The sequence below is a fragment of the Wasmannia auropunctata genome, unplaced genomic scaffold (assembly GCF_000956235.1).
Source record: "Wasmannia auropunctata unplaced genomic scaffold, wasmannia.A_1.0 LD336106.1, whole genome shotgun sequence".
NCBI classification, from domain to species: domain Eukaryota; kingdom Metazoa; phylum Arthropoda; class Insecta; order Hymenoptera; family Formicidae; genus Wasmannia; species Wasmannia auropunctata.
Genome location: NW_012026784.1, coordinates 5,319,186 through 5,333,250, shown reverse-complemented (window position 1 = coordinate 5,333,250; position 14,065 = coordinate 5,319,186). Strand labels below are relative to the sequence as shown.

Sequence of the window (14,065 nt, the reverse complement as noted above, 5' to 3'; positions counted from 1 at the left end):
TCAGCCGCGATATCGTACACGGACGGAAAATTAGCTTTGCAATTTGATACCCAAGTAATCATCGGCTAAAGATGTTTCGTTGTAAATTACGTTTTTAAGCCGAGATTGAAAATTTGTTGAGTCGTTGCCTTTACCAAACTGGGCCACTTGGCATCGTATTATGGCGATCATACTGGCGCGCACTCCACTTACGCCAGCAAGTGCACTTTAATGAGGGCTTGATACTCCATTTTAATCATCTCACGACACGCATTATCAAATGCTCGAACACGGCGGTAACAGTGCTTTCACTGCGGAATGTAGGTATGTGGGTGATTCTCAGATCCGCGGACGGCTCTCGTCTGAGAGAGACACACACAGCCATCCGTTAATTGAGATATTGAATTATAATTCGTTCATAATTATAGCGAGGCGATCGCTTTTTCTCAACAGAAATCGTGTTACAGTTTCAATCTCGGTACGGTGAGCGAAGAGAAAATCCTGTGTTGTCGCCGTGTGCAACGATAACGAGATTAAGCGTGAAAATCTAATCGCAAGACAATCAAAGCGGAAATAGATGTGTATATATACATACATATATGTATATATTTTTCTTATTTTTAAACGAAATTAAATGTAAACAAGACTAAATATAAAGAAGACTGAAATAAAGTACTATGTGGCACAAAACTATAAACTTATAATTATAACGTTAACTATTAATAACTATAAATATATTTCAAAATATATTAAGAATTATATATCCTTGAGATCGAGAATCAATAAATTTTTGTGACTTAATCTCCGATAAATATTGGACCCAGATGCTCGCAAAGTTATCGCAAGAGAGAGAAGCGCTTTTATTTTGATACCGCAAGTACTAACCAGGGTGTATTCGTCCGGATTCGGATGCGGGTCCGCGGTGCAGCAGGTCCTTGACGAAGATACCCTCCCTCATGTTGCCGCACACGTTAAAACCCAGGCCGGTGAAGTCACGGCTACGCAGACTGACCAGGCTGACCCTAGTGGCCTTGGGCTGGAACAAGAAAACAAGCGGGTCGATTGTTACACGAACGATGAAAACTCTACTACTCTCACTACGGGAGCATTTATTGCGTGTGGGTCGTGGCTCGCTGATCGCCGTGTACGTGTGCATGCAGTGTATATACGTGTGTAAAATGTGATGGATTCGTTGAGTCCGCTATTCCCGAGCGCGATTCGACGGGAGCGACGATCAATGAACGGGAACCTTGCCGATGACAAGCTAATAACGCAGGGACAAGTGGATGGTGGAGAGATACGTCATATCTTATGAAAGAGAAGTCATGCCCATTGATGTTATCACGTCCGACTGCATCACGTACATATACAATATATCCAGCTGGGATATAAATTGCAGCTAATAGATATCCGAATTTTCGAGTCCTGCCTTAATAAAAACATGACGTAAGACCGTTCGGACCGGACATCTCAGATTACCTATCAATTACCTATTTTTGCTCTTTCATCTGCAAAATTATACTTTTCTCATTTTTATTCTCAAACCTATATCATCATAAATATTTTAAGAATCACATAATATTCTGATGATAAAATTTAAATATACTCAAAAGACATTGTTCTCCAAGCTTATCAGACTTTACGTCAAAAATCCCGAAAATTATTTTTAATCCAACCTTTTCTACAAAAAGGATATTTCGAAATCTGCTTACAATTTAAGAAATATAAGCAACTAGGGAAAAATACAAATTTTCGAATTTTTCCTTAATAGAAATATATTTATTTCGGATTGTTCATCTTTATTGGCAATATGTATGTTTTTATCTACACAAAGTTACTTCTTTACACTTTTATTTTTAAATTTATTTTCATATTTTATTAAGCATGTCCTTTACAAATCTTTAATAAGGAAGTAGGATCTATATTAAATTTCTGTAATAAAATTCAAATACACTCCTGATAATTATTCCTCAATCCAATATTTCCTCCGCAAAAAGGATATTTTGAAGTCAGATTAGATCATGGAGAATTATAAATGTTATATACCCGCCTTCGTCCATCTCATCCTGCAATTATCACGCTATTATCGCGTGACTAAACAAGGATTATTATCGTGACACATAAAAGTTCAATCGTGGAATTTATTGCCCACCTGGTGCAATAATTCAGTCGTTCGGGCTGATAATCTTCAATTACAACATAGAGGTGTCATTCTGTCGTGTATATGTTTGTATATGTATCTGTATTGTCTTAATGTGGAAAGGATCAACTGTGTTGAACTTAAAAATACGAGTATTTATCTACCGAGATCTTCGTTACGCAGTATCAAACTTTAATTGTCAAGTTAAATCTAAGTTCAATAATTTATCAAGCTAATCAGTATCTTCACTACCTTGTTTAAATCCGTCTGTACACCCAGAATAAATTTAACGCTTTTCTCGTTAATCTCTTAATTATTTTATTATAAAGAAAAATAAAACAGACTGCTGTTAAGCAAGAGTAAGAACTATATCGATATTGAATGACAAATAAAATAACATTGCTCTACTTGAAAAAAAGAGTATCCTATCTTGTTTAGGAAATGCTTACTCCGACGCAGGAGTCATCGAGGGTTCGGCGTTTATCGCTGCGGATTGCCGAGCCGAGGCCCAAGGACGTCCAGGGTGTGGACCATCGCGTGGAATCCTTCGCGGGTGTGTCCCCGGGTACAGCTGATGACGGCGGTCTCTCCGTGACGCGGCCGACCGCCGCAGGCGTGACATCCTTGAAGCAGAGATTGTCGAAGGCGTACGCATTCTCGGCAATCTCGGGATCTGACACCAGCACCAAGTGTTTACCTGCGGAAATAGACGTAACGTTCCGTAAATTTGACCGATCGGCTTGGAAAATCAACGTAATCAAAAGAACGTAATGTCTAGAGAATGAGATATATCTCATTCTCGAAAATATATTTTCGTCTCTCCTCCGGAAAAAGAATTTTTACAATGTTTAACCATTAAAAATAACGCTCTTTAAATAATACAACAATAAAATATCAATAAAATCAGGCAATTAAGAGTCTCACGCACAGATATTGGAGTGTAAATTTCTTCAATTTATTTCAACTTCAAATTACATTGCAATCCTTCGCGAACGTTTCGGCTTCATTCAAGTCATCATCAGTGCAAAAAATATGTAAAAGAATCAATAATCATCCTTGTGAAGCATTGATTCTTTTACATATAGTTTGCGCTGATGCGTTGGCTTGAATGTAATTTGAAGTTGAAACAAATTGAAGAAATTTACGTTTCAATATCTGCGTAAGACTCTTAATCGTCTGATTTTACTTATATTTTATTTTATTACAATGTTTTATAATATTTTTCTCTGTTAAATCTCTTAATATTATACGCATTTAAAAATACAAACACATACGAATCTATCCAGTCGTCATAGAGCGTTTATCGCTGCTCATTGTACCCGCACTAACCGCAGGCGTAGTTCCGCGAAAGTTCCGCTCGTTGCAGCCTCGCGCGGAATTCTTCGCGGATTCGTCGCGGCACGCTAATGGAATCGTAATCGCGACATGACTCATTAGCGTGGTACGTTACTTATAAAATGTACGGGCGATCGCGCATCTCCGATCACGCGCGCGTATCCAAATACGGTGTAGCCGGCGTATCAACAGGAAGGAAGCGCATTCTTCGAAACCGCCCATGTCCCGCTACGTATCCGATATCTATCCACCTGACCTCACCGTATTCAGGCATACGCTGTATGATACATTAGTGTCAGCCGGCTGCGCACGACAATATCTCTCTCTCCCTCCTTCCCTCCCTCCCCTCCTTTCTCTCTCTCTCTCTCTTTCAATTTTTCTTTTTTTTCTTTTTAATTTTATACGCTCAGCTGTATTATCTTGCGTCTGAACTATCGCCCTACTATTAATTGTACACGGAGAGAATTTTTTTTTTAATTTACTCTGTAAATCATGTTAATTATGGGACAATATAGTATTTAGGCAAATTTTACTGTGCACTACAATAAGATTTCACAGTAAAATTTATTGTAGTGCACAGTAAAATTTACCTAAATACTATATTGTCTCACAATTAACATGATTTTCAGGGTAAATTTTAAAAGAAAATTCTCTCTGTATATATTTGTCCAGCATTTAAAAGAATATCGTCCTAAAGCGCACAATAATTAGCGATATATATATCTATATATCTATAATATTTATCTATCTGTTTATATACACTTTTATCTTCGTGTATCGTTCGCACACAATAATTAGCGATGTATATCTATATACCTATAATAATTATCTATCTGTCTACTTTTATCCTCGTGTATCGTTCTGTCCGTTTATAGTCCGCCCGCGTGCAATAATTCTTAATTTAATTTAATTGTTAAGAAAAATCTCCCGACGACATTTTTCCTTTTCGTAGAGATACAGCGTCGCAAACGATGCGACAAATCGTACGGTGGTGGTATCCACATCCGCGTCACGTGCGAAGAAAGCCGAGGAGAGACATTCGGATTGTTCGAGACGTAAAAACGTGAACATTTATCACGAGCGAATGTATCCCAAGCGCGAATTTACGCGCGAGGTAGAGAAGTTCTTTTCCTTCCTTCTTTTCTATACTCAATCGCGCACGACGTTGCGCAAAATGATGTCCCGGATTTTTTCCAGCGGCGCGACCCGACGCGACAGGCGCGGCATTCCTCTTAAGTCGCGAATGCGCTTTCGCCGCGCATTCGCGGTACCTACGCATTTGTTTATTTATCGGCGTCCGCGTGTTCGCGCGTGCACACGCGCGCGCACGTATACAAGTCACGCATATATGTGCACCGTAATAGTTCGTCTCTTTTTCCCCTCTCTTTTTCTCCCTCTCCTTCCCCCTTCTTTCCTCCGTATTGCGTAACGCACAATGAAGCGAGTAATCGTGCCCGGTATGCACAATCGAGGCGACGCCTCGACTTGTGGAAGTTGGAAGGCTACGCGGAGGATCGACCAAAAGGGGACAGGAAAAAAAAAGGGAAGAAAAGCTCTTGTTAAAGAGAAGCCGGTAAGAATTTACGGCGCGTGCCGACGCATCGTATATTTCTCGCCGTGTAAATCCTGCCGAGTAAATGAAATATTTAAGGCCGCGCGCGCGCTCGCACACGCGTTGCCGGGCCGCATTTTCTCGATGTAGATGCGCTTAAGGGGGGAGGGGGGCATCGATATGCCTACCGTAAAACGGCGCGCATACTTTCGCATTACCGATGCACGATACCGCGAAACGGCTTGGCTTGCTGGATAGAATTTTTCAGAAAGAGAGAGAGAGAGAGAAAAGAAAGAAAGAGAAAGATAAGCACTTGCGTTATTTTGCACTCGACAGTGGTAAAACAAACGTACGTTTTGACGAGAAACTATAGCGGAGATATTTTTTCCAATCGTGCGTCGATTTATCTTTCCATTTCGAAGATTCCTCATTCTTGGAAAAATCGACAATAATAGAAAAGAATAGTAATTTAGCCTAACGAGCTAAGAGTATACACTGTGATGAAATTAATTAATTTTGTGTTAGTTCCTTATTTGTCTTATTTATCTGCATTGTCAGAAAAGTTAACAATAAAATAATAATCATGTTCTTCGCAGTGTTTTAAGACGCTTAATTAGCATCAGTATTTAATGTGTGTGAATTCATTATTCTATCTTCAGGGTGTGATTGCGTTGCAAGTCCGACATTAATCGCCGCGCAATTAAATTGGCTGAGAAATTTAGAATTTACATAAAAATACTATTAGGCGAGCTAAGATTCAGCCTCAACCCTTGAAGGCGCCTTAATAGGCAATTTAATTGTGTTAATAATTATGTAATGTTAATATTACACCAATAGCAATACGAACACCTTTTTTCTATTTAATTACTGTTTTTCTTACAATTACAGACACTAAATGCAGTAGCCTCGAACACGTAATGTTTGGCATGTTACGTAGCCCATTGAGTGGCCGATATATGCGATTCAGCAATGTGTCAGCATACCAAACAAGCATTCTGTTTTCCATATTCATGTCTCGAATGACAGAATTCCGCTAATAATATCGCAAACGGCTGGCGTACTTTCGATGAAATCGAGCAAATTTAGAAAAGAACTGAAAAAATGTGCAGACAAATCAGAAGGATAAATAACATTTTAGTTAATTCTTATAGAATTAATTAAAATGACATGAAAACTGCAGACAATGATTTTTCTCTTATACACAGAACGATTTTTCCCAGAGAAAGAAATTCCTGATCTTTAGTGAGATAGATTTTAATTCTGCGCAAAACCCAAGATTGGATAAAAATAAAACATACATCTGTGTATGTGTGTTGTTGGTGAATAAAATGAAAATTGTTTCTCATGTTTCAATCTCCGTGCTCGTCCGATGATCGTCGACGCGATTCGCCCACTTTCAGCTGACGATGCCACCTGCGTAAAATCAACGTTTCGTCGAAAACAAGGCGTGCTTATAAAATTAATTAAAATGATATGAGAACTGCAGACAACGATTTTTCTCAGAAAAAGAAACCCCTGATCTTCAGTGGATTAGATTTTTAATTCTGCGCAAAATTAAAATTGGATAAAAATAAAGAAGACGCATCTGTTGTTGGTGTATGAAATGAAAATTGTTTCTCGTGTTTCAATCTCCATCATGCTCGCATCTCGTCCGATGATCGTCGACGCGATTCACCTCATTCGTCCACTTTCAGCTGACGACCTGCCACCTGCGTAAAATCAACGTTTCATCGAAAACAAGGCGTGCGGCAATACGAAATACGTCAACAAGCTCTCTAACGGGGTTACGCGTCGCATTGTTTTGCAGCGTGCATAAAACGCGCCCGCGGCGATACGACACGGTCGAAGGATACAAATAGCCATAAAGGCGCTGTCGCAGCGACTATATTTTCCCTCTGTCTTTCTCCCTCTCGGTTCAGCCCGGGGATTTCTTATCGAAACACCATCGCCTACCGCGGCTGAGACGCTACGCCTTTGCGAGGGACGCCGATGGGCGCATACCATGGACGCCAAGGTGAGCTAGCTCGCTCTCTCTCACCCCGCGTCTTCCTCTCTTCTCCTTTTTCTTCTTTTTCTACTTCTTCCCCTCCTTCTTCTTCTCCTTTGCCGTGAGGTCGAGTCGTGATCCACACACCCTACCATTATTTCCGACCGCGTTGCTCTTATCGAGATCCGACTGATCTGCTTCTCGTTTCATCTCGGGAGCCCCTCCTGGCGGGACACCGACATGATTGGCCGTGGGTGACACTTCTTTTAAAGAAAACATTTTGTTACAGGGAGCAGCCTAATGAACATGGAATAACGAGAACACGCTCGATAGTGTGACCTCCCCGCGAGAAGAGCTCAATGAAATTTGCGTGACGAGATATACTTCTGATGACTATAATGTTTAATCGATAAATGTACAAAATTAATTTTTTACATATTAACTTGAGTGGATTATTTTTTTTTTCAACTATAACTATCGTTGCCGAATTAATTTTTTGAACTTACTTAATTGCTTCGGAGCGAATTTGCGAAAGATATCGCAAGGTATGAGATATACTTGACGGAGTTTAAAAGCTTGAAGATACCATTGTTGCCTGCGGATATTTCTCAGCGATTAAAACGCGCTTTACTTATGTGTAAATATTTAATGTGCTAGTTTCGTGACCCACCGCCGTTTACAGGCAACAGTATGACGTGACGATGTCGGCCGTCGTGAAGATAATGGCCTTTTGCGAAAGGGAGCCCGGAACGTCTCTAAAGTGGAGAGGATCGCGGAATCTCGGTCGCGCGCGCTCACGGTTTCTTCAACCTTTTCTTTTTCGAATCCACCACGAAGCCAGACGATCGGCAAAAATGCGCGAATTCGTGATTCGATGGGAACCGACAGAGATGCATTAGCAAGTAATTTCGATCTTACGCTGTAATTTCTTACGTTTTCTTAATGCGGCGCGATTCTACAACGCATAAATTTGAGTTCATATTTAACAGACACTACGTAACGCAAAACACGTACAGGCGCGTCAGATTTTTGCGTATCTCGACTTCCAAGGCTGAAAGTGGTAAGAAGATAAGCGAGAGAGAGAGAGAGAGAGAGATGTGTTAAAAGAACTAAATTTGTGTCATAATCGCTCGTGTTAAACAACGATAAAACCGGTTACTTCGAACGAGTTTCGAAGTGGGTGCGTGGTGAGACGATGAGTGTATATAGCCAAGTTTATTTTCAAATTAAAATTATCTATATGGATTGTGGTGACAATGAGTCACTTAAAAAAAGTGTTCTACATTCCGTGGAATCTTTTCTTCGCTATTGATATATTTTGCCGCTTTTGAACTAGTCGCGATGCGATTATTTTGCGAAAATGAATAATCAATTTCATGTAATCGGCATTATAATTGCATTTACGTCTTCGAGAAATGTGGAGACGTGGGGAGCCAGACATAATTTTGCGCCGACGTGAATCATGCGAGCCGCGATTCCTCGGGAATCGTTTGCGTCCTTGCGCCGCGCCGCGCCGACGCGAAATAGTCCAGATTTAAGACGTTCCGTGCACTCGAAAACAAATAAAAAATGCGAGACAGAATCTTTCAGTACTTTGTTGTGGAAAAAAGAGTGTTTTGAAGAATAAAAAGATCGTCAGCATCGTGATAAAACGAATGCAATCCAGATTAGACAAGAGTCAGTTACTGAATTAATAACGTTCAATAATCTCTAAATCTGCGGAACCTCTCATATATATACATATGTGCGGTTTATAATAGACCACTACGCATACTGTGTAATATATTATACATATAGTATAGCATTGATTACAATGTTCCATAACCGACTTTCTTTTTTTTTCTCTCCCGTTAGGCGTGACTGTCACAGCTTAGATAATTACAGAAAATGAAGCTTCACTCTCCATCTAAATTAAGAAAAAATTCCGGGGAAATCCCTCCCCCCCCCCCGCATAATTGATCGAACGAGACATGATCTTTATCTACGAGGAAAGAAAAGAAAAGTTGGACGCGCGGTGCGCACGAAGGAAAAGAAGAACCGCCAGCGCGAATACTCTTGTTAGCCTGGCGCAACCTTCCGTGAATTAACGAGAAGAAACTCGAGCGAGACGCGCCCCGGAGCAGCACGCGCAAGCAATTCTGTCCACACTCCAGTGATCTGGTATTTAGGTACGAACCTGCCGCATCGCATCGCATCGCATCGCATCACGGCCGGTTCGCCATTCTTCAAGGTCACGTCGCATCGGCCCGAGGTCGCCGGCGCGCGGCGCAGATAAAGGCGATGCGCCATAAATATCGGCCCGGTACGTGACGATCATCGGCTTCACCTCGTTCCACCGGTGGACCAAAGATGGATGTAAGGCGTAGCGGGAAGAGGGGAGGGGCAAACGGGGATCAATTGATGTGACACCTGTTGTATTCTTGACCCGAGCACGGAGATCCAGAAAGGACGTGAACGGCGAAAACGTTCAGAAGCAAGAAACATCACGATGTGAATCCTTTCTGCGAATGATAGATTTTGATGAATTGTAAATTTGCATTTAACAGATAGAATTTATTCGCTTCAGCTACATAATTTGCGCGTTTAATATATTTCTGGAAAGAGATTTATAGACTCGCGTATCGCAAATTTCTCTTCAATATCTCATCTTCTTTTGTCGACTTCTTCTATAAATCAACGAATGACGGAAAGAGACCGATAAAAATTTATTTAATTTATATTACTGTCAATTGTATTTTTAGATGGATCAACTTCTCCTAAATGTGTGTTCATTATTTATGACTGCTCTCTCGATCCTTTCACGGTCAATGTCTTTAAAATCATGTATGGATTAATGTCTCTGATTCAATCATCGTTCTCGAAGGTCATTCGAGTGGCATGCTCCGTATGATGCAGGGAATGCTGACGATAAAAGATAACATCGTCGATTCATCGTTGATCATCACGTCAAGCCGAACCTGATCTCTTGGCCTATTTGATCTAATTCTTCACGGTAGAGGATGTCACTTTGACAGCGGTAAACATAAAACGAATCAAAACATCGAAGTATTTTACACGCAGCTTTGCACGTACAATTATATAATAATTAGCTTAGTGCGTTTTTATCACATTTTAGAAGAAAAAAGATACACGAGAAAAAAAAATTTGTCTCACGCAACTCGAACTACATTATATAATTAGCAGTTTTTATTTGAATCGAAACTACGTTATTCTAAATATCATGACGCGAGTAGATATCGTGCGATATTTGCCGCTTCAAATCGGTTTTACTAAACGGGCCGCAATTTTCGCATTCGTTCCGAAAACGACTTGATGATTTATTATTACCGCTAACGGTCATATATGCAGCCGATCGGCAATCAAATCAGTTCTAAGAGGAACGCTTTATAGAATAAATTCCACCGTAGTGACTTCGCTCGTGGGATAAACAAAGATAATGAGTCGGTCATGGAACGTGTAATCAATGCTATACTATAATATAATGCTACAGTCTATAGTATGCGTAATAGTCTATCATAAATCGTACGTATGTGTACATGGTCTGCAGATTCAGAGATTATTGGTGAACGTTATTAACTCTTACTGTCTCTTGTACTCTGACTCTTGTCTAATCTGGATTGCATTCGTTTTATCGCGATGCTAACGATGATGCTCGCATTAAGATCCACCTTGTATGTGAGTCATTATTGTCATTAATATCGCAGCAACTCTTCAGAATCCTATATTCAAGGACCTATTACTCTTTAAAAGATTAATAGTATGAATAAGCCAATTCTCTTAAGACAGATAATTGAATCAAATTATATAAATGTAGGTCTTTCTTTGCATGTTTATAAAAATACGTGCAAAATACACGTATAGCGACGACTCGTAAGAATCTTCTTAATAATCGCCTTTCAATATTGTTATTAAAGTAATAAAAATGTACAGATAAAAAAAAAATTAAATTGTAAAATCTCCAATAAAATCATCGTGAAAGGGTAAATCCGTGACAATGATACAACGAGTTATGGACTCAACTGTGGGCCAACATTGTAAACGTTTTGTAAACGTTGTAGCATGCTAAACTCTCTCTCTGTCCCTCACCGTTACTATAGACGCGGTGCAGCATTCGATAATGCACCTTGAATGCACCGGTTCGCCCGCTACTATCCACATTATTGTGTACGGGCAGCGTACTCAGATTCCTGAGGATAGCGGGGGAAAGGAGCTATGCAAGGTATCAGGGATCGAGGGGAAGGGGGCCCTCCCTAAGGCGGCTCCACGGCGGAAGAGAAGGGAAGACGGGGATCGCGCGGCCGCGGCGCGGCACGGTGCGGCACGTCGGGGAAGGGGAATGACAACAGCCGTGATTATGCAGAAATGCGAGGCGTGGCGTTCGTAAAAGAAAGAGAAAAAAAAAGAAAAGAAAAAGAGACGCCTTAACTTGGAGCTCGTATATTCGTGTCGCGCGGCCGCGAGACGGCTGAAACGCGCGTTGAGGACCGCGCGGCAGAGGACGAAGAGTCGAAATATTCTCTCGCCTCTCCGCGGCGGCAGAGAGAAACGTCAGGTCTGTCCATTCGGACTCTCGGTGAGACGACACTCACGGCGACGTCGACGATCGAGGGGGCAATAACGGGAGAAACTCGCATTTTCTCACCCACTTTCCTGGGCTCGCGAGACGAGAGGGACCGTCGCGCGGTCTGGCGGAATCGTTTGTTCCGCTTCGCGGCCGAATCGGGAATGCGGCGGTGAGTTCGTTGCGCTGCGTATTCCCGCGCTTACCTATACATATACCATGGTATATATTTCTTCAGTCGCATGTCGATGGACCGCTCGTCTCCTCAACGATCGTTGCTTTATGCCGTTCATCGATTGTATCATACACTTCAATTCTCGCGTTCGTTGCGCGGATATTCATTTTTGTGCTGCGATATTAATAACTATATAATCGAAAATAAATTGTCAAATATTAACAGCTCGCCTTAATAGATTTTAGCAAGAACAGGAGAGAACAATCTATATACTGTCAAAGAAAGATTGAAATTTTAAATATAGAGCATCTGGCAACGAGATGTACCGAAGAAATAAAAACAACATGATGTGACTGCTAACAGAGACAGGAAAGTAGAAAGGTGTAGGATAAAAATTGTTATAAGAAAGGAAAATAAAACTAAAAAAAAATCAAGTTTTAAAATACGAAAAGATTTTTTTGTTAAGATTGTGTAAGTATAAATAGGTATAATATTAATAATATTATAATATAAAATTGAAAATTTGAAAAATAATTTTTACAAACTATTCCAAAGAGCCGAAAGACGAAATAAAAATATAAATATCTCTGTCTCTATATGGACTTGTATTACTAGCTTGCGCTACTTTACATCTCGCGACGTCTTGATCGCGATGATAAGAGCGCCTTATACTTATGGCATTTCCCTATCTCGCGCTCTCGCTTATTGTCGCATGTCGTAGTCACATGTCGCCGCAGCTACCATCAGGCTTATAACACGCGCGATAACGCGCCATTATCATCGCTATTTACACCGTACGCGCGTCGCAACAAAGTGTACATACAAACATACCGCGTATACCTACCGACGTCGACGGCACTTCGTTGTCGCCGTTAACGATCGGAACGCGCCGCATTGGAATTCCGGTTGGCAATGATAATAAAATATCAAACGACGACACCTGAATTACGTTTTCACGTGACGCGATCGGTCGCGTTCTTTCTCTCGCTTCGATTTCGCAAGGCAAGCTCATGCATTAGGATCTCCGCGAAGTGCCTGACGTTCCTGCCACACAGGAACAGCTTCTCACTATTTATTATTCATCGTATATTCTCGCTGGATTTGTCCGCTACACGGAGGATACGTCGATCTCGTCGCAAGTCACGAGTCCCGGAGGGACGTCAAGCTAAATTGGCAAAATAATTGACGCATCAACGGGAAACTCTTGTCGCTCTTGTCGATTTTTCCTTTGCACCCAAGGCCGCGTATACGGTTACCTTCTATCCCCGTTTACAACTCTGTAATGACATGTTAATCTCCGGTATCACATGCGCGCGACGGAGATAGCCGACCGTTAAGCGTTATAATACCTTCCGTTCGCTTGAATGCGAAACTCGTGTTGCACGTAGAAAATCAAATTACATACATTGAGAAAGCGCGCGCGCGCACTCGCGAACGCGCGAAGATGCGTGACTCGTAAATCACGCTTCGAGATGTGAAGAAGAAGAAACGCCGCGCGGAAAAGTAGGAGACTTTCATAAACGAGGCGAGATTCCCTCCCCCTCCTCCCCCAGCCCTGCACGTCTCGGTCTCTCGTCGATCTGAACCGGGGTACCGGGTAGAGCGACGTGTGGGATTGCTTTTCATTATGTAATTTCGTGCGGTCGTGTGCCTGAGGAACATCGTATATTGATCTCGAGGGAAGATAAAAAGGCTATTCCTTGGCGTTCTTTCACGTGTCATAATCCATTTCAAACGAGGAATAAGTGGGATCGGTTGAATGAGTGCCGCTTATTGGAAGATATATTTGATAGAAAGATGTGCGTGTGCGTATGCGTGTGCGTGTGTGTGTGTATGTGTGTGTGTCTTCCTTCGGGAAGAGATAGCATGCAACAAATCCTTCCTCTCCCCGGCCTGAATGCGTTAAAGTGAAAGAAAGATAATTTGCATGGATGCGGTGAATATCCGGCAATGCGAAATCTGTTAAAGAACTGCAAGACGTTTATTAATGAAATGCAGTTGTGTTTAATAGGATGAGAGAGGGATCGATCAATGCGAAAGAGATACCACTAATTTGTTGCACGGCGTGTGTATCGAAGAAAATCTTTAATAATGCTCCCTACTTCGTAATACCGTATTCAATGAAAATTCAATAGAATATTAATTAATGAAAAGATATATATATACATATATATATATATATATATACAAATTTATACGGCCTTATATATCCATGCAAATTACGAATTGATAATATAATAATAATTGATTGCTAGATTGATAATCGTTTCAATTTCTAGCGCTTACAAATTTTTCTTCCAAGGTCGTATAAATTTTATATATATATATATATATAT

The 14,065-nt window shown here is 41.0% G+C and overlaps 1 protein-coding gene across 2 annotated transcripts in view; it reads right to left on the bottom strand.

Annotated features, from left to right (window-relative positions):
* LOC105454098 overlaps positions 1–14,065 on the bottom strand; it is a 32,003-nt gene that overhangs the window by 5,782 nt on the left and 12,156 nt on the right. For both annotated transcript variants that reach the window (XM_011696461.1, XM_011696471.1), the window contains exons 2-3: positions 2,569–2,816; positions 865–1,015 (exon numbers count right to left, since the gene is read on the bottom strand). In XM_011696461.1, coding sequence (XP_011694763.1) covers positions 865–1,015; positions 2,569–2,816 — 399 coding nt within the window. The remainder of the gene's footprint in view (positions 1–864; positions 1,016–2,568; positions 2,817–14,065) is intronic.